This window comes from Petromyzon marinus, chromosome 30 (assembly GCF_048934315.1).
Source record: "Petromyzon marinus isolate PM22_M1 ecotype Great Lakes invasive population chromosome 30, UKy_Petmar_22M1.pri1.0, whole genome shotgun sequence".
Taxonomy (NCBI): Eukaryota; Metazoa; Chordata; class Hyperoartia; order Petromyzontiformes; family Petromyzontidae; genus Petromyzon; species Petromyzon marinus.
This window is the reverse complement of record NC_133696.1, coordinates 3,971,467-3,993,578: the sequence shown is the minus strand read 5'-3', so window position 1 is coordinate 3,993,578 and position 22,112 is coordinate 3,971,467. Positions and strand designations below refer to the sequence as shown.

The following is a 22,112-nucleotide window of genomic DNA, read 5'->3' as shown; positions in this document are numbered from 1 at the left end:
GAGTTTGATCAAAGCCACCGCTGCTTTCGGTGCACATCCTCTCAACGCTGTCGTCACGCGTGTTGGTCGGGACACCACGCCAGACGACTACGCACTGCTGGTTCGGTGTTTAAAGCCAAACCGCGTGGACGGCTTTAACCGGGGAAAGACAGAAATCACAATTTTATTTCGGTACAGCACTGAAAACATCCTGGTAATGAAACGATGTGCCAGCATTTAATATTTTTTCCATAACCCCAACCGAACATAGATTACAAAACAAAAACGCATTGGGGCTGTTTTAACGACTTGCAGGCATTAAGAGGCAAGATATCGAGTAATGAATTTTAAATTTGTGCTACCGTTAACATCCAAATATTTAACAGTAGCGTCATGGTGCTCGTGTTAGCAACTTAGCGCATGGTGCTCTGATAATAATAATCCATACATCCCTCGTGGGGCTCCATTGGACTCCTTTCTGCATTCAACCTGGTGACCTGCAACACTCCGCCGCCGAGACTGCCCGTTGCCGTGCCGACGCTGCGCACGTGTGCAAATGTTTTAAATCGTTGGGGCAGACGCCGCGCAGGCGGTGGCACTGGCTGCTCAGAAGTTGATGGCCTTGCCGAAGGTGGCGGCCAGGTTCGCCTCCCGGAACGCCTCCGACACGGTCTGTGGAAAAGCGAGGAAGGGCGCGATCACAAGGGCAGTCAGTGCGACAAACAAACAATCGCTCCTGCGTAGGTGTTTGCATTTTTTTTTTTCCCGCATAGGCTCTATGCAACGTGTTTTCCAGGAATGATGTCCTATTGGACATCTGTGAAAAAGAGCTTCATAGCATGTCGAATTCCTCTCGTCTAAATAAGGATTTGGTTTCTGTTGGGGATGTATCACGTTTCTCTGCACGTGCTGGAAGCTTCTTCGGGAGGAATCCCCAATAAGTACGTGGAGGAGAACGTAACACATCATGCCAAACAACACACGGTACAACCCAACAACACATCGGAGATAAATGTATATATTTTTATGAATCTCAATGTCTCCCTTAAATGAGAAGCGTGGTGATAATTTGTCTGCTGCAATTCCTTAATCTGCGATGGAATGTCCACGTTTCTGGGCCAATTGGCACAGTGGTGAGAACGTATGGGGCTCAATATCAGAAGTTAAAATCCTGGCTCGAGAGTCAACTATCCCTTTCAGCTTTCCGAGGTCAATCAAAGGTACGCGACTTTCTGGTAAGCCAATGACTGGAAAATACAATTTTCTTACCACGAACTCAGGATGTTTAATGCAAAATGACTGCCATCCAATATATGTGTGAGAAGCCAATGACTTTTGACCTGAATGTTGGGACATTTTTATTCGTAACACAAATACACTGTTGGCTGCCAAACAAGTGGGGCACAACCTCACTATAGGTGGCACACATTTTAAGGCATTTAGAGTATTTGGCTGGGGTTATAAATGTCCATGTCGTAATAAGCGACTTCATTGAGCTATCATTTGTGATAGCCAGGTCGCTTCTGACAAAGATATGTAGCTCAGTGGGCCTTACTTGGTAAGATAAAAACAAAAAGTTTTATTTTAGTTTTTAATAACTCCAGAGGGATGCAGGATTCAATCAGCAATGCTAATTTCCCCAATGTTGTTTGCAACATGACTTTTCTCAAATTTAATTTCAACATTAGGGTTATCATCGCAGCAACGCTCTTGCGAACGATAACAATGTCAGGAAGGCAAACTGAGAAGAACACTTTTGTAATTACAAAAAACCAAGTCAAAATAATGGGGGATAAGAAGAAATATTTTCATCTGCAATCTGGGGTTACTGCAGACTTGTTCCGTCTCATTTTCACATCAAAGACTAAAATCTTGTAAATAAACAATAAACTGTCCTTCAGCGGACTTCCACTCACCAAGGTCATTCCCCTCAAAAAGCGAGCTAAGAAAGGCCCTCCTCTTCCCCTTGAGGATTGTTTTTGACTACAGGCCAATTCTTTTATGTATCAGAAAACACATTTCAAGCAGAGAGAACTACACGGTTCCTGCAAAAAAAGCTTTCTAATGGGGTGGAGTGTTGGCGGAGTGGTTGGCGCATTGTTCTAGAAACCTGACAAGGTGAGATCACTTCCAGGCCACGGGCGAACGTGAAGAGCGCTATCTAACCCGGTTATTGGGCCCCCATGGTAAGGCCTTCATACAGCAGTGGATTGACAAAAGGCTGTATATTATTCTTATTATAATCTAAAAATTTCGGAGGAATTTTAGAGGAGGCTCAAAAACAAACTAGAAGTGTCCTCAAGTGTGGAGAAATGCTATGAAGTGACATGCAAGTGTAATAAATGGAAGACGTCTTTCTCTGCAAAGTCCTTTGCATTCATTTAATGAAAAAAAGTTCAAGGTTAGGTCAATGGAAATGTTGTCTATTTTAGCAGTATTTGTTTATGAACCAAGACAAAACAGCTAGCGTTGGTGCTGGCCATCAAAAAGATAAATGTCAGCAAATATCTGATTCATATAAAGTCCTTTTGTGCAGTGTATAGTGACCAGGCTAAACCCATAAACTAGCTTGACATGCAAATCTGCTATATATCTCTTGGGCGGCTGACCGGATTTTGAACTCAAAATCTTGGCAGTGAAGACAAAACCCTGGCCCTGGCATTATCACCATCCTCTGCATTCTGCATTTGGATGTTTGGACAATTCCCTTTTTAAAGGGTGTTTTGTGCGTGGGAGGAAACCAGACAACACAGAGAAACTCAACAAATGCAAGTGGATAATGCTGAAAGGTCTGAATAGATGGGCTCATAAGCCCAATTTCTGTGCCAGCATTACCTGTCCACATCACAGCCCAACTGTGAAAGGTTTGTTATCCACAAGCCTTTCCTTCCAAAACAGTGGATTACAGACATAATCTCGTGAGGATTTGGGAATCCAACGTATTTGGGAGTCCCACAATTTTTGTGATCCGCCAACCCCTTTCCTGCGAGCACTGGATCACCACAGGTTGTGCGCATTCACACCTGCCAACCAGGTAAACACCGCGTTTCCGTATCGCAACGGGCGTTGCGTTCCTCTGCCGGTGATCGCCAGTATCGCCAACCGGTGGCAAGTGGTGCGGCAGCGGCATCGCAGACGCTTCCGCTGGGCACTGATTTATGCAGCCGGATACCTCCACGCAGAGCACTGGGGAGAGCGGCGATTGTGGTGGTGGTGGTGGTGGTGGAGGGGGCGAGGGGCACTCACCGGGTGAGCATGGCAGACGCGCGCCACGTCCTCGCACGACGCGCCGTACTCCATCGCCAGCGCCGCCTCGTTGATCATCTCGCCGGCACCCTGCACGCACGCACAATGGCAGGAATCAGGTACTAAACGATGTATGTATGTTGAACTTCACGTCTGTTGCTACCTACGTGCAGTGCTATGTTCAACTGTGCTTCTAAATTCCATTGCCGCTTCGGTGACTCGTTTTATGCTTGTACGAGGTGCGATATAAAGTTTAAAATGGTGACGATGCTGATGATCCTGATCCATTACGTACCCGTTCAAAATAAAATTAGAAAATATCTATGTGGTTGTCATTTGCAAAAAAAGTTGTTTTAAGTAGATTTATTTGTACTCTACAAAACACAACCCTTAGAGGTAATCAGTCAGAGCAGCCAGAACATTTATTTTAAATTCAAAGCCAAATGTGTGAAGTTGCAGTTGCTCTTGACCTGCTGTTAAAAATGTCAACCTTGAATGTGTTTTTATTACTTGAATGTTATTCAACAGATTTGTGAAAACATTTTTTTTTCCTGATGACAACCGCTTGTGTTGCGATCGAAACGTCGTGGTTTCTGTTTTTATTTATATATTTTTTTATTACTGAAAGAACCAGAATAAGTCTACATTATAGACTGCCAGTACACTCACCGAGGTTAAGAACCAGGCTAGAGTCTACATTATAGACTGGCAGTACACTCGCTTCGAATAAGAACCAGGCTACAGTCTACATTAGTGGTTTTTTATTCACTTTATTATTTTTCTTCTATCTACGTGACTTTACCAAAAGAGTCAACAATTACAACATAGAAAAGCACGAAGGGTCTCGAGCAGTTAAATTTTGCATTAAATTAACACTGTTCATATATTTCGATTTAAAGCTTTCGTGACTGCAGGGATTCATATTCTTGATTCTTTCGGTAAAGTCACGTATTATTTTATTATTTCCCTTCTATGTGACTTTAACGAAAGAACCAAGAATATAATGTTCATATGCTTAAAAAATATCCCCCATGACCAACACAGTATGGGAAGGCCTTCATCCAGCAGTGGATTGAATGTTCAAAGCGATTAAAACGAATGATGCACAGACCCATACAAATTGGACTCTAAGAATCACAGAATTAGCCCTCTCCACTTAACAGGGCAGTACGGGGCTATTGTCTTCCACACAAACTCTACAGAAACATTTGTTTTGACTCAAAAGGGTTTTGTTTCAAGATGCACACAATGTTAAGTCTAGACCAAAGCACGGGAGTGGTGGCGCATGCCTTTAATCCACGCTGTGATTGACTGCGAGTGACTGTGTGTGTGACTGCACGGGTGACAGTGTGGGTGACGGTGACAGTGACAGATTGTGAGTTGACAGCGCGGACGGCCGAGTGACAGCGAGCGATCGTGTGGGTGACCGTGCGAGTGACTGGGCGGGTTATTTGTGCCAGTGGAGGTACTAGAACGACTTGTGTGGGTCACTGCACGGGTGACTGCATGCGGTCTGAGTGACTAAGCGAGTGACTGTGTGGTGCCTACAGATCCCAGGATGTGCGCTCCCAGCATGCGGTCCGTCTCCTTGTGTGCCAGGATCTTGACCAGGCCGTCCGTGTCGGCGTTGGTCTTGGCTCGGCTGTTTGCGGCGAAAGGGAATTTGCCGATCTTGTACGGCACTCCCTGCCCACGGACAGACAGGTAGAAACACACAGGAGCAATGACATCGGACGTTGAACACATACCCATCGTGCATACTATGCCAAACGGGTGACAAACCTTGACCTGCAAGTCCAACTCACTCAGCCCATTGTACAGGAGATTTTTTTTAAAATCAAAATTGTAGACCCGCACACACTGCTCAACTTGCATGGCAATCGACGTCCAGGTAGTATGAACATTAAAGAGTGTTGGTCTTTGTGAATACAGTTGCAAAGTGGATATACACTTTGCCGTAACATACAAACTCAATTTAATTTAAAGTCTACGTGTATAACCTCAAAAACCATGTCGGTAAAGACGTGCAAGTGTGTTTGTCACTTTGTGGTGCCCGTGGCTGTTGTTTCACAAAAGGTTCACAGCAGAGGATGGTGGGCGAGTTAGTTCAAGGCAGCCTGAATGAGAATAGGGACAGTCTGTGCAGGAAGAGATGTATTATTCTTCTTCTTTCATCGAAGCAGAGCAACAACTACAGTTTCACATTGAGGTGGTCAAGCCAGGCAACCGTACATCATACAGCTCCAGAATGTCTTCAAAAAAAGCACGACCACAGAACGTTTGTACAGAATGCGACCGTTCAAGGATGCTACCACTGACCGATGAAAATAATGTTTTTACGCTGACAACATATGCAATGAATTGTGTACCAAAAAATAAGTTGCGATTTATAAAAAGAAACGTCATGCAAATAATAAGCTGTTACATTTATGCCAGTGGAGCGAACAAAACTGTACGGACAAAACATAACAAATCGTGAGAATTCAGCATTGGGGTTGGGAGGGGAGGTCAATTGTTACATAACTATAGCATAAACACAGTTATCCTTCACAAAGGAATGATAACGCTTTAGAGAGAGAAGACTGCAACACATTTTACAAATTTACGGAATTAGCTTGTGCCAACACGGTCCCATAACGATGCTACGGAGAGAGCATGCAGATAGCAGCGGAACAGAACAAAACTATTTTTTTTTTACTTTACCACGTAAGGCCCACTGAGCTATATAGCTCTTGTCAAAAGCGACCTGGTCACAAGTGATAGCTCGACGAAATGTACAGCAACCACACTCGAAACGCGTGATGTTGATTCACAATGTGGGGGGAGCAACCGGAGGACCCGGAGAAAAATCCACGCAACTATGGGGGGGGGGAGAGAGAGAGAGAACATGCAAACTCCAAATATACACCAGGCGTCAGGGTCAGGATCAAGCCCACGACCTCCATGTATACCGGGCAAGGTAGTTAACATCTCCCAGCCACCGCTCCCTACCTCCTCCTTGAGCTGCTCCTCATTCTTGCCGATCCACGCCACCTCGGGGTGTGTGTAGATGACGGAGGGCACGCAGTTGTAGTCGATGTGCACCGCGCCACCAGCCATGCCCTCCACGCAGATGATGCCCTCGTCCTCCGCCTTGTGCGCCAACATTGGCCCGGCCACCGCGTCGCCGATCGCGTAGATGCTGCGGTAGCGAGTCCACAAAAAGGACACGAGGTTTGTAAAATTAGTCGGCTCTCAGTTAATCCGGGGCTATAGTATGTATGTTGAACTTCTTTCCCAATGTACATCGCCAGCCATGCTAATCCGAAGGGGGTGGGCACGGATGAAAAAACGAAATCGTGCAAAATGCAAAACAAATGTACATTAGGCTATAAAACGTATCTAACGTTTCTGCGATGTGCTTATCGAGTTGCACCACGTTTTGTGTGAACAACACGTGGCAACACACAAGACGCGAGGGGGGAGCTTCAGTTTCATCAGGGCCAAAAACTTCGGACATCGTGCCAAACAACGCTCAGCGCAACCCGAAAACACACAGCGGACAACTATACGGCACAAACGCAATACCACTTGGGTCGTATTTATTGTTCACCAATGCCAAATGGGGTGAAGATGTACAATGTCTCTTATCTGATTTTAAGTAATCGGTTTACTAGCTGACATGTTTGTGGTCACGTGGGCATCGAGGAGCAGACAAGATTCAAACCGACGTGCATGTTAAGATGTTTAATTTTTTATTATCCATAATGGTTCATCTTTGTCATTTTTATTGACCCCTGTGCCTTCTGGCCCATTGGGGAATGACCGTTTCCCTCGCCCGTAACGCCTCGCGGTGCTTTTTCCACTTCTCACCGCCCACCGCTGCGTCCTTCGACTGAGACGGTTAATCTGCAACGTGGAACATCCGCCCACGCATAGCCGAGGTTTAACCGTACTTGGTGTTGAAGAAAAATGACAAAGAGAGAGAGAGAGAAGGATGGCGGCTGCTCACTTGGGGATGCTCGTCTGGAAGCGGTTGTTGATGGGCACACGGCCTCGGTTGTCCAGAGCGATGCCAAGCTCCTCGAGGCCCAGGCCAGCCGTGAACGGCCGGCGCCCAACGCACACCAGCAGGACGTCACACGTCAGCGTGTCGGCCGCACCGCCCTTCGCCGGCTCTGTCCTGCGTGCCACCACGAGACGGTGGCGGTGAGGGAGAGGAAGAGGTACGTACGTACGTTCGACTTCTTTCACACTGTGCGTAGACAACCGCGCAAAATGGGGTGTGCGCGGGAAGGACAACAAACTAAAACACAAAAAGCAGACGCAGGTCATGTGCAGCTGACGCAAGCACCTGAGCACACAATGAAGCATTCCTGATTTTAAGAAAAAAACAGTCTTCATAGGGGATGCCCCGAAGAAAAGAATGCCGTAGTTGAACAGTAATATTTTCAATTACATTTTAAAGTGGGTGGAGCAGTGGCAGCAGTGGTTCGTGTACTACAGTATGATGGGAACAGAATTTGATTCTCGACCACGGCTAATATCAGTGGTGAGTGATGTCTGAACCAGTCCTGGACCACCTTTAACCAAGCCACTCTAACGAGTGTGGTGATGTATGGCCAAACAAAACCCCCATGAGCAATACAGCATGGGAGGGCCTTCATCTAGCAGTGTATTTACAAAGGGCTGTACACATTACTATGGTTTATTTTTACATGTGCCTCGACTATTGCCTCAGTAATTCCTTCGAGCATCATCTGTCTCTTTGGTTGCCATCCAATTTAATGGGAGCAACAGGTGACTTGGGTCGCAATGTCCACAAACAAAATGTGCAAGTTAAAGATAACAGCTGGTGTCAAAATCCAAGGGAAGTGTAATCATGCAAGACAAGGACGTGTAGAGACATTTTCTCAATCTACTGCTGGATAGAAGACCACCCCGTGCCAACTCAGTCACGTCGGTTGTTTTTACCATACTTCACCATGCCGGTCAATGTGGGTTCATGAAGGGGGAAGACCGGTTCAGACATCACGCGCTCGTTTCCGGCACGACCGCTCCCCAAATGCAGAAGCACGCGCGGCCCTGCGCTGGAGGGACTCACTGAACGTCGATCTTGCCGTCAGCGCGCCGTGACGCCGCCATCACCTTGGTCGACAGCTTGAACTTCATGCCCTGCTTCTGCAGGATGCGCTGGAAGTTCTTGGAGATCTCCATGTCAATGCCGGCGCCACCCACATGACCCAAGAACTCCACGGCTGTCACCTCCGCGCCCAGGCGCTGCCACACTGAACCCTGAATAAGGAAAGTGAGAAAATCACCAGTGGACGGTGTTCTTAAAATATGGGTTTTTCCTATATATATATTTTTTCTTATTTACAAAAAATCCTTTCAGATTTCCCAGAGCGGTACAAGTTCTTCATTAGATAATAACCCATGGAATGGGATATCAAATAACCACTTCTGAAATACCTTAAAGACTTGTATCCATACACCCCAGAAAATGGACAGTCAAATTCTTATTTTTATCAACTCTGTAGAGAATGGGCTAAGACTGTCAACTCGCTACACTCGGGAGTCCAGTTTACTCCCAGGTGGCTGAAACCCAAATATGAACCCAGCATTCTGGCCTCCCCAGTTCAGTGTCCTGACTACTGAGTCACCCGCACCTCCGATTAGCACGGTTGGATAGGTACAGTGCGAAAGATGTTCAACGTACATACAAACACCCGGTCACCTCCGAAAAAAACCCATCATGTTATCTCAAACGTGTCATCGAACAAAAAAAGCACAACATCAAATTTTGAGGCGCTTTCTTGTGGTGACAATCCATGCAGCGCAAGTGCCTTTAAAGAAAAATCAGCGTCCGTGCCAGAAGTGAGGTAGCGCGTGGTGAAAGAGCGGCGGTGAAGGAAGAGAGAGAAGAGAAGACTAAATTACCAGTTCCACGCCGATGACGCCAGCTCCGATCACCACCAACTTCTCCGGTACCTGCTTGAGCGAGAGGGCGCCCGTGGACGACACCACCGTCTCCTCGTCGACCTGGGAGGAACACAGCTCAGCGACTCAGAGGATCTCGCGCGCATCGCACCAACCCAGCACACGCAATGTCTCTTTCACTTTACACCAGCGTTAGTGTTGAGGCGGTGGCTAATGGAAGTAAAATCCAGTGCTTTGGAGGCAAGGGTTGGTGGATCACACAGGTTGCGAATCTCCAAAAACACCCACTCAACTGCCAAGTGGCTAGGTTGAAAACTCGTTTCTTTACAACTGCTTTTTGTGTTTGGTTTGTTGTCCTTCCCCGACACCTCCGATTCACACTTCTGGGGTACGTACGATGGGAAATAAGTTCAACATAATACAGTAATTGATGCTTGAATCTGTATACACAGAGCTCCTGAAAAACAATGTTTAGACTGATTGAGGCTTTCTAGGGTAAAGGGCATCACCGTAACCACAGCAAACTGCCATTCAAACACTGATTCTCAGCAGTGTTTTGGTGCCAGAGTCCTGATCCAAAACACTGCTTTCAATTGAAATTGTTTGACTGTGTGTATGCATGTGAATGGAAGTGTGCATGCATGTGTGTGTGTGTTTAACAGCAGAGGTCTCACTCCGAATCAGTCGAGCGGCAATATCTTTTCATCGGTTGCGTAACGCTGTGTGGAAGCTACCTGATCTGTCGCCCCGCACTAAGCTTCAGGTCTTCTCGGCCACGGTCATTCCCTCCCTTCTCTACGCTTGCGAAACGTGGACCCCCCTAATGGAGCATCTTCGCCAGTTACAAACATTTAGGCTGGCCTGCCTACGAACCATCCTGGGTTTAACCAGGCTGGATTGTGTGACGAGCTCACAAATCCTTGAAAGATCTGGGCAAGGTCCCATCGGTGAGCTCCTCCGGCAGGCAAGGCTGCGTTGGCTGGGTCATGTAGCCCGCATGCCCAGCCACCGCATGCCGAAACAGCTTTTGTTCGGCCAGATCGAGGGGGCTAAATGGGCGTGGCACGGGCTAGAGAAGAGATGGAGTGATGTGGTACGGGAGGACGTGGAGCTGAGTGGACTTGCCAATGACTGGTACCAGCGGTGTCAAGATCGGCCTCTGTGGAGGAGGCTCGTGAAGGATGCTACTGGGCAGTGGGAGGCAGTCGCCCTCCAACAACAACGGAGGGCGGAGGAGTGACGCTCACAACAACGAGCGGAGCGCCGGGTGGCGAAAGCACAGCAGGTTGGCACAGTAGGGGGCACAGGCGGTGCATCAGCCAGTCACCTCAGTCATCTTAGTCAGTCAACCCGTGGCACTTGGGTCTGCCCCGTGACCTCCTGCCAGCGGGCGTTCGACACTTCACGTGGCCTCAAGGTGCACATGGCCTGGTACAAGCGTCGTGGTGACGTCACCGCCACTTAGTGGCGAATGGCGGTTGTTGTTTTCAACTCCGCCAAAGAATAGTCTGGAAGAAGTGGCTATACAATTCCTCCAGTGACCAATGGTACAAACAGTGTACAATTGAGTGACGTCACAGCACAACGAAAATAAATAAAGCGTTTGGAATTGACACGGCAAACGAGGGCAGAGTGGACTGGAGTGAACGGACGTGGTGTGGCGAGTGTAAACGCTACTCATGGCTCCTGCCTTCGGTGGCTATTGCTCCTTTGCTTTTTAAATCAAACTCAAGACACCAACTGGTTTACGAACAGAAACAAGCGCTGACTGGTACACGTACAAATCGTATTTGTCAGCCACAGCTGGATCATTTCCCACGTCATGTATGCCACGGGGGTTATTTGACCATACTTCAGCGCATTGGTAAAGTCCAGGTTATTGGAAGCTAAGCAAGCCTAAGTCTGGAGAGCGCTTGTATGGGCGATCACCAAGCACAAACGGGTTGTCACAGGCATTGTGGGCTGCTTGGCGGGCAGCAGAGGGCAAAATACACAATTGTACTGTAGTCCTCGATGCTCCCCGCCTTCACCAAACCATGAGGAGCACGTACCTCGATGCCTTGGAAGGGCGTGACCTCGGAGCCCGTGGCGATGAGGATGTTCTTGGTGTTGATGACCTGCTGGCTGCCGTCAGCGCAAGCGGCCGTCACCTGGTTCTTCCCCGTTATCATGCCGTGCCCTTTAACGTGCGTCACCTTTGCGTCCCCGTAGGGAGAGAGAGATGGGGGTGAACCGCAGTGCGCGGTAGAGGGTCAGCAACAGGCAGCCACATGCTCATAGTGAGCCACTTGGGACACACATGGTCTTTCAAGAGAGGCAGATAGGCATGTAAAGATGGATAAATTCATCCGTTACATTTTTTTTTTTCAGCCAATGTTACACGCATCGAGTTAGGTGCAAGAGTCAATTTGCGAAAATGTGTCCAAATTATGCGCAGAGGTTACCGTTTGGCTAACTGGACAAATTAAACGGACAATATACCAGATTAAAATGTTTGCATTTGGTAAACATACTTTGGGAGAAATGTAATTATTATTTCGCGACATTTTTATGTTTAGCCATATTGAACAGTCACCATCTCCCTAATAAAGGACATTGCAGCAACTTCTCGAAAAAAAACGACTGACATTTTGAGTTCGGCTGAACTATGCAACATCTGCCAATAATTAGATTTCAGTCGCCATAGTGCAATATCTGCTACAGAGACAAGACAAATGAGCCGACCACTGAATCAAGATCATGAATGACGGCAATTCATCGAATCGTACAGGAAAGGTGAATCATGTTCTGCCTACGAAAGTTGTAGTGCACAATAGCAAGCACACCTCGATTAAACGCTTTGAATCTCAAACTTGTGATTCTTATATTACGTGGAGCAAGCGGGCAGAATCTGCATGAGCCATTTTGGCTGCTACTTTTTTTTTCGTCCACCAATTTTACAGATCATTGATGTTGACCCCTTTATAGCTATTGCCTCATACTGATTTAGTGTCCATACAATTTCATTCCATCACAGGGACATTCGGTACAGCTCAGGATTCAGGGCCAACTGTAACCACGATGCAATGACATAGATTTGCAAGAAATTCGATGGGCTTACAACCATAAAAATGACAAGGGCTGCTCACATGCCACGTGTCATCAGGGGATGGAGGCTGCATTCTAACCATGGCGTAAACCTTAGTCCACAGACATGCGCTGACTACTGAGCTACCACTAGTCGTTAAGATACAGAAACCATTAATAAAAATGTACGGTCAAAATCAGTGCCATTAACAGGCACACACATTAATTACCAACAATTACTTAAGATGAAACGCGACAACTCTTTCTGGCTGGACGGTCAAAGAAAGTGTGGTGGCATCCTCATATTTACCAGAATCAATATTCCATGCTCCATAATACACTTGCTGTCTGTACAAGATACCTTGGAAGCCCTCTTCCTAAAAGTCAACATTCCCAGTGACAAATCACTCGTGCTTATGTGCTGTTACGATCCTCCAAAGTGATGGATACAACTGCATTAGCTTTCGTCCTTACCCATATATCACGAGTTCAACTTTAATGTCCAATTTTGAGGGACTGTGTAATGTCTTGGTGTGGTCTGAGACAGTTTTTTTTGTTGTTTGGCTGCCTTGCCCAAGTTGATAATTGGTGTACTTAAGCAATATAGAACTACTTTATCTATTTTACGTATGTATTCGAGTGATTTGCTTACCTTTTCTACACTTTGCACTCCTCTATCGTTTATGGTATTTTTTGTATTATTGTAACACTCTGACCCGCCCCTACGGGACGTCTGTGAAAAAGAGCTTCATAGCTCATCGGATTTCTCCAGGATAAATAAAGATTGTGACTCTGCTTCAGAGGGCAAGAATGATAATGATTCACTATTTGTGCCGGTTGCACCGTGTTGATGCACCACATTGCCATTCGGAAACTTGTGCTGCACTGTTGCTGCTGGCTTTGCTTTGTTCACGTTTTGTGAAGTAACCAGGCTTATAATGTGTAACCGGGTCCCCATCGAAAATGTGCATTCATTGCACAAAGTGTTTTACCTGTGCACAAATAAACCAAACTGACATGGCCATTGCAGTTGAGAGAATTTCACACGTTAATTTAAAACGTGCTTTATCAGGTTTTCTCCTTCATGTGGCGCGCCTTGTCAAACATTACCAAGTACTCGGTTTTGACAAATGGAAGTTGATCAACTTATGTAACAGCATTATATAAAATTTGGATTTATGTCAGTCTTAGCAGCTCCCACAGCAATTACTATCACTTTTTTTTTCTCTGGAGACCACAAGGCTGCTCCACCCTCCACCAGCACCGAACCTTGTGAGAAAAAATGTTTGGGATTCAGTGTATATAAATTTATTTATTTTAAACGTTAAAAAAAATTATGTCTAAGTAATTATAGTTATATGCTTCTACTTTGCAAAAATTTCATGAATATGAACTGGTTCCCACCTAGCTTAAGGCAATTATAATTATTATTAGCCATTCGCTTCGATACGGAAAATATATTTTGAACCTGGTGGCAAGCTGATCTTCATATTCTTGGTTCTTTCGGTAAAGTCACGTAGAAGGGAAACAATAAAATACCGAAAGAACCAAGAATATGAATCCCTGCAGTCACGAAAGCTTTAAATCAAAATTGAAGCTGATCTTCAGTTTAAAGTGTTAAGCAATGCCAATGAGGACAGACTTATTTGGCCTATAGCAGAGGACTCTATCTCAGGATTTCCATAAACGATTCTCGCCTCCAACTACAGCAATTGGCCAGCCATAAAGACCTTGTTTTGCTTGAAGAGGTGGGCGATGCCTCCTGTGAGAGCTTTGACTGCACCGCTCTTCTGTTCCATCATCTTCTCCAGGTTCAGCTTCAGTCCCTGAACTGCAGACACAAATCAGTGACGCTCACCGCCAACGCCCCAAGGAAGAGTGTATCTTTACACACACAACGCATTTCAAACAATTACCTGTGCGTTTACAATACAATGAAGAGACACGTTGACATCTGGCGAGCAAAAGACGGAAATTCAACTAACAGTAAGTGCAGGTAAAGGTGTGTTGTACGAATGGCAGTTGTTGTTTTATTCTTGGTGAGACTCACTTTCAATGCCTCTGCTGGCAAAGTCCTTGCCATGAGCCAAGTGGTAGAAATACGAGTTATTCAGCAGTGCCTGGAATTACACAAATAGAGTAAAACCTTTGGAATGAACACATAGCTTTTTTGTCAAATAGATTTTAGCTTTGTTACATTTAATGTATTAAGATATTCTGATCTAATCCAAATGACTTGATGTAACCCAGGTTGGGCCTTACAAAAGAGGTAATGTAATGTACATCTGAACATACCTAGATTTAATCTGCTGGTTATATAACGGATACTATTATATGGACCTGCTGCATAACCAATCATATGCTAATACAGCATTAGTTCCTCTCTGACCAACAATGCACAACAATGAATAGATGTCCCGATTGTGCATTACTGAATACAGCTAAATATCAATAATCATGGACAAAGTATACTCAAGTTATCAATATTTTAAGCTAAATTGTCCTTTGAGTTGGAATTAATGAGCTCGTACGAACAAGATGGCAGAGACAGAACAAATTAGACATTAGGAACAAGATCATCAGAGTTGGTGAGATAGAGACGTAACATCAGACAGTACACACAAGCTACAGAGTACAGATGATACGGAACAAACCAAACAGTACACATGAGACAAAGGAAAAACAAGACAATGGTACAAATGAAACAGCCCAAATGAGATATGATATTAGACAGAGACTACATATAAGATTGACAGTACAGAATAAACCAACAAGACGGTACAACAAGACACAATATTCTTGAATTAAACCGTGGAATTTTAGCGACTTGGTTGCAGTGAATTTTCACATGCCAAGTGTCCAGTGTGAGCACTGTGTAGCAACGCCCTCTAGAGGACACACACCTCGCTTACAAGGACCACCAATTTGCACATCCCTGCAAAGCACACAAACAAAACACGACCACCTTCTAAATCAGCGCCACTCACTCCAGTCCTCATGAGCCACACTGGGAGAGCTTCATGTGATTACCAGCCGTCCGGGTGCTGCATGCACTGTGCTGTGGCTTAATTTGCATATGAACATCAAAGATTTTGTAATCACGAAAAGGCGGATTGTAGGTGATGGGGGGGGGGGTCAGTGAATTAATAAAAACGCAAAATGTTTCAAACCTTGGAAGGTATGCATCCCACATTGAGGCAGGTTCCACCCAACGTTTCATTCTTTTCAACGCAGATGACCTGGAAACGCCACACACACACACAGACACGTGAGTACTCGCACAATGCAAACTATTTTCATCTTGACAATGCCAGGCAACAAAAAAATTGAATGTATTTCTCATCGTTGGAAATTTTAGTACATTCAACATGACATTGAACACGTTTATATGACACGATGATTGATGTGTGTTAATGGCATAATATAAACGTTACTGAATTACATGATGACAAAGTTAACACTTAAAGGGATAAAACAAATCGTATCAACTTTACCAACATCAAATTTTATCACTACCTTGAAGCCAAGCTGTGCAGCCTTGATAGCAGCCACATACCCTCCAGGCCCAGATCCAATGACAGTCACATCTGCATCCACTGAACATAAAGTACGAGTGTTTAAAGTTGATGTTGCATTTGCAATGTTCCTGTAATATGCCACTGCAAAAAATAATAATGCTGACAAAAATCCTGAAAGGACCCAAGAGGTCGTATCACACCAGTCAGCCCTGAGCTCCGGCTCCCCAATCCAATCACAAATCAAATAGAGGATGGCCTTCCCCGTCTTCCGCATCCTCCACGGACACGCCCCTTGCTGCTACCTCTCTCCCCCCTTTCATCTCACTCTGTTAACCTTCGAGTGCCCACTGCTCCAAGGCCGACTGTCAAACACCCAGTCGGCGTCCGCTCACTGTCAGGTCGTGCCTTCTCCATTGCTGGCCCTGTTGTCTGGAAATCCCTTCCTCTGGCTGTCTGCATGTCTGAACTTCATCCCCCTGGCCAAGTCCAGGTGGCTTAAGACATTTTATCTCTCTGCCCACGACTGACCATTTCCATGTATCCAAAACGCTTAATACAGGTCTATTACCTCTACACTATCATACCTCTCAACTCCCCCTTTTCATCTCTCCTGTTCTCCATGATGCTGCACTGCCCTCTGCTGCTCACCACAAGGCCTCTAGGTTAATTTTGAGGACATGCAAGTGACACCGGGTTACATGGCAAATGCATGTACTGACAGATAACTTTTAATCTTTCCCTGTCTGAAAAATACTTTTTTTTTCCGCACGAGTATTAGCAAATATCCACATATAATGGAAATGTGCGTTCACAAGAACCAGTTGCTTCAACCCGTTACCGCATGTACCTATAGTTTACTTAAAGTGACATTCTATGCAACAGGTTCTGATAACAGCACTGTAATTTACCTTGAGCTCTAAATCCAAGTAAATTTTAAGTATGCTTATTCAGCGATACACTGTAAACACATATATAATTATTTATGAAGCATCACATAAAGGTTTTAAAACAGCAAGGCAGCCTGCACTATGCATGCACAATGGAATGCATTCCAACCAAAACTGGTTCCAGGAGGGCTTCATATTTAAGTTAAAACTGGTTTGAAGTGCTAACCTGCAAAACGGGTTTAGTTGACAGCACAGTCAGCTACAGTATATTTGTATAACATGCAGCTTTTGTGTAGATATATCTGCATGATCAGAAAACTAATGCTTAACGTTCCATTTGAATGCTTTTGAAATAAAACATTTAGGAAACGAGTTTCAAAGTACGAATTGCCCTATGACTTAACGATTTGACTTGTTGACCTGAGTGCAGCTTAACAGCTCGACCAATTTCAATAGCCCAATTTGGTATGCAGCCTCATTTCAAAATCACAACTAAAAAAGCGTGAGCCATTGGGGAGGAGTGTGTGCAACAGCAGAGGGAGCTATTGAATGTTAACGGGCTTCCCAATATATTGCATACATTGGTGAGCGGTGCGGGTCAAGTGACTTTATAACTGGTGAGTAATAGCAGGTGAATGTCTAGCGAGGGTTAGGTGTGATGTGTCACGTGATCACATGTATCATGTGTGATGTGTCATGTGATCACATGTATCATGTGTGATGTGTCATGTGACCACATGTATCATGTGTGATGTGTCATGTCACTCCATCCACAGGACGGGCTAGCCTCTAGTATGACAATATACATAGGTAAAAAACAAGCTTTTTAATGCATGCACTGCACTCAAAAGTAGAACATTTATTCTTGCTTGTTTATTACCGAATAGTTGTTGTGTACTTGTTGTGTGTACGTGTGTGCACTACTAGTGCGCACACTAGTCGTGAGTGCACTAGTTGTGAGCGCACTAGTTGTGGGCACTAGTTGTGTATTTGTTGCTCTCGCGCTAAGGATGAAGAGGACAGCACAGCGGCCGCTCCGGCACCATGACGAGCGGCGATAGAAGCGCGCCTCTCATTGGTCATAGGCTAGCCAGCAACAGCCGCTGTGATTGGAACAGACGGTTTGCCGCCGTAGGTGGGCGAGACATTTCGCGATTTCAAAAAGAGGGGGGTGGAATGTACGATTATTAATTAGCAACATTTAAAAACACGATTATTAATTAGTATAATTTAGTTAAAAACACGAATAGGACTAAGATGGGCGCGACCCTGACCGTTTCAAAAAAAAAATATTGAATTGTCACACGGGGCTAGTCTGTGTTGAAACTTTCAGCTAGTTAGCCTTCGTAGATCCGAAGATATTAAGCGTCAAAGATTCCAAAGAATATAAACAGACAACACGGCAAGTTCAATGAAAGTGTGTAAAAAAAGTGTGTAATAATAAGCACTTACATGGAGCTTTATCCGAGTAGGTCCGTAGCACAACGGCATTAACTGCATGAGCATTGCCGGGTACCCTAAACAGATGGCTACCCTGTAAAACACACGAACAATAATAATAATACTATTTGGATCATACACATAGCATCCCATACAGAATAAAGCGTCTGAATAAAAAGGAAATTTATTGAACATTTTGTTGGCATTGTCTGTTGATGTATTTAAGTTTAACACGTAGGCTCTCGCAACCAATATCATCCATAATGCAGGGTTTTTTAAATTAGATTGTGTAAATTAAAATGTGTCGTTAAACCCGCCACCACCCCACACAGACAATTAGTAAGGTTTGTCACGGAAACAGAACATGCCAATTCGTTACTAGTACAGCACACCGGTGTTTTGTAGAGCAAATCCACAACATTTACAATCTGAGTATGACGTTTCGCCAGTAATTACAACTAGCATCAAAGGCGTCATAATTACAACTAGCATAATCTATTCAAGTGTTAAATACACACTGCAATGTGTTCGCAGTTAAATGCACACAAATCTACAGCGTCCGCATGCGTTTCATTCTGTATGTCATTAATGACGTTTACAGAATGCAAACGGTGTCATGGTATTCTAATCAACCACAAGGTCCAACGGGCTGGTGAAGTGGCTGAACAGGCAGTCTGCAAGCTACACGTTTGAGTGTTAACAAAGACAGAAAGCGAGCTACATTAAGTCAACTGGCTGGTCGCTTGTGGTGGGGGTAGAGAGTGAATATAAAAATTATAAGAGCCTCTCACAAATAGCGTGCAAGAGTAGAGATTCAATGCATTTGAGACTTTCACAACACATCACCATTCTCGAAGCACGTGTCCACTTTTTTTTCATGTAAACGTTATCAAGGAGACTCACTGAGCCTCAAGACAGATTTCAACAGAGAACCCCTGCTTAAAATGCGTTGCAAATTCCTGTTTTGTATTGTACACTATTTAGTTTATTCGTGCTTATTTTTGTTCCCCGCATTGCATGTATCTGTGGTGCGTAGAGACACATTTTATTTCTGTTTGACACTATTCAAAGTGTAGTCCAGGTAATGCGCGTAATCTACTGGTCACGGCGCTCAACTCAAAATTTAAAGGCTGTGAACTTGATTCACTTTGACCCATCATCCGTCCGGGGTCGATAACGTGAGTACCACTTTTCCGACTCTTCCCAAAGAACAGTCTTGCCACCCAACATTGCAATGTGCAATTTACACCGCTGCCTCAAGGCTGTAAAACGACTTTAGCGCCGCCTCACGGTCGTTGCAGCTCAAAACAACGTGCGACTTTGAAGCTATTATAATTTAGCCAGGGAGGGGTGACGGCGGACGCCTGCAATGCAGCACTTTGGAGGCAAAGGTGGATGATGTATCAGAAATGGATCGGAGAATTTTGCAAAACTCCCAAAACCACTAGACTACGAGGTGGCCTGATGGCAATACTGTATAGCAAGTGAGCTGGGGAACAACTCCTGATCCACCACTGGTGAACGATCAGAGAGACCCAACAACTCGCTTGACTCAAAAACACACACGTCTAACCCAAAGCTCTCGAGCATTAACATGGACAGAGCTAAATGGAAGGCCACAATCGTCGGCGTCTTTGAGAAAGGGCGTGGTACATCGCACATTGGAATCTAAGGATGAAATTCGCCTTAGAAATATTAATGAATATTCGAGATGCGCACAACCTAATGACCAAGATCGTGTCCGACCTTGTCAGTGCTTGGTATTTGGATGGGCAGGGACTGCCCGGGGCTGCGCGGTGGACAGATTACATCACTGGATTCGGGAATCTGTTCTGAGCTCAAACGCAATCCCAGCCTGTGTAGGGGGGTTTTATTTCGATTCTCCAATTTCCTTCCGCACGATGCCGAACACTCATCAAATGTAAATGACCAAGCACATTAACGTAGCAGGGACCCTCCTGCAAAATATATTTTGCACTCGATGGCGCTTTACATGGTAAATAAAGTGCTATTCTAAGTGAATTGACAAATGCCAACAGTCCCATTAGTGACACACTGGTGGACACACCACATTAACATCAACATAATTATCCATACAGGTTTTTTTGGGTTAGATCACGTAAAAATATAAATGTTTCGCTAAACCCGCCACCACCCGACACAGCCAATTAGTAAGGTTTGTCACGTAAACAGAACATGCCAATTCGTTACGAATACAGCACACAGGCGTGCTGGAGAGCCAAGCCACAACATTTACAATCCGAGTATGACGTTTCGCCAGTAATCAAAACTGGCTTCATCAGGCTCTCTCGTCACTGGTCACCAACTGGGCGATGGCATTTACCAACTCTCGTCACTGGTCATCAACTTAGCGATGGCACTTACCAACTCTCATCACTGGTCATCAACTGGGCGATGGCATTCATCAACTCTCATCACTGGTCATCAACTTAGCGATGCATTCACCAACTCTCGTCACTGGTCAACTTAGCGATGGCATTTACCAACTCTCATCACTGGTCATCAACTTAGCGATGGCATTAACCAACTCTCATCACTGGTCAACTTAGCGATGGCATTTACCAACTCTCATCACTGGTCAACTTAGCGATGCATTCACCAACTCTCATCACTGGTCAACTTAGCGATGCATTAACCAATCTCATCACTGGTCATCTTAGCGATGCATTCACCAACTCTCATCACTGGTCATCAACTTAGCGATGCATTAACCAACTCTCATCACTGGTCAACTTAGCGATGCATTCACCAACTCTCGTCACTGGTCATCAACTTAGCGATGGTATTCACCAACTCTCGTCACTGGTCAACTTAGCGATGACATTTACCAACTCTCATCACTGGTCATCAACTGGGCGATGACATTTACCAACTCTCATCACTGGTCATCAACTGGGCGATGACATTTACCAACTCTCATCACTGGTCATCAACGTAGCGATGGCATTCACCAACTCTCATCACTGGTCAACTTAGCGATGCATTCACCAACTCTCATCACTGGTCAACTTAGCGATGCATTCACCAACTCTCATCACTGGTCAACTTAGCGATGGCATTCACCAACTCTCATCACTGGTCAACTTAGCGATGCATTCACCAACTCTCATCACTGGTCAACGTAGCGATGGCATTCACCAACTCTCGTCATTGGTCATCAATGGCGCCCTACAGAGCCAAAGGAGGCCTCGCCTAGGCGCTCTAGGGCACAGCCTTGAGCGGCTTCAGGCGGCGGTCGCTCAGGCACACGGGGCCCGGGGTAGTGCAGGGCCCGAGCGGGTGGCGAGGTATCGCAGCTCCCACCCCCCCACACCCTCCAACACTCACGCGTGACACGCACCTGTGCGAGGCGAGGGGCGAGCTGGCGACACAAACCCTGCATGATGTCCGACCTTCCCGCTCGCTCAACCCCGGCGTGACCCAGGAAGTAGAAACCCTAGGCAGTTCCGGGGGTCACGCTGCACGACACGGGGGTGTGGTTGTGGTGGCTCTTCCGGTATCGGTGGGTCTTCTACCGGTATGACGTGAACACGCGGTAGACGTCTTCTGGAAGGAGGGGTATGACGTGAACACGCGGTAGACGTCTTCTGGAAGGAGTGGTATGACGTGAACACGCGGTAGACGTCTTCTGGAAGGAATGGTATGACGTGAACACGCGGTAGACGTCTTCTGGAAGGAGGGGTATGACGTGAACACGCGGTAGACGTCTTCTGGAAGGAGGTGTATGACGTGAACACACGGTAGACGTCTTCTGGAAGGAGGGGTATGACGTCAACACGCGGTAGACGTCTTTTGGAAGTAGGGGTATGACGTCAACATGCGGGTAGACGTCTTCTGGAAGGAGAGGTATGACGTGAACACAAGGTAGACGTCTTCTGGAAGGAGGGGTATGACGTGAACACGCGGTAGACGTCTTCTGGAAGGAGAGGTATGACGTGAACACGCGGTAGACGTCTTCTGGAAGGAGTGGTATGACGTGAACACGTGGTAGACGTCTTCTGGAAGGAGTGGTATGACGTAAACACGCAGTAGACGT

At 45.7% G+C, this 22,112-nt stretch overlaps 1 protein-coding gene across 1 annotated transcript; it reads right to left on the bottom strand.

The window, feature by feature from the left end:
- Positions 1-325: 325 nt before the first annotated feature.
- Positions 326-21,544, bottom strand: DLD (dihydrolipoamide dehydrogenase). The gene is made up of 14 exons (XM_032963289.2): positions 21,417-21,544; positions 18,068-18,149; positions 15,727-15,806; positions 15,381-15,449; positions 14,261-14,330; positions 13,941-14,041; positions 11,196-11,339; positions 9,145-9,246; positions 8,309-8,499; positions 7,217-7,387; positions 6,217-6,406; positions 4,774-4,911; positions 3,226-3,315; positions 326-651 (listed from the first exon to the last, which is right to left on the bottom strand). The coding sequence occupies exons 1-14, from the start codon at positions 21,456-21,458 to the stop codon at positions 586-588; spliced, it is 1,536 nt and encodes a 511-aa protein (XP_032819180.1). The 5' UTR covers positions 21,459-21,544; the 3' UTR covers positions 326-585.
- Between the last annotated feature and the right edge of the window lie 568 nt (positions 21,545-22,112).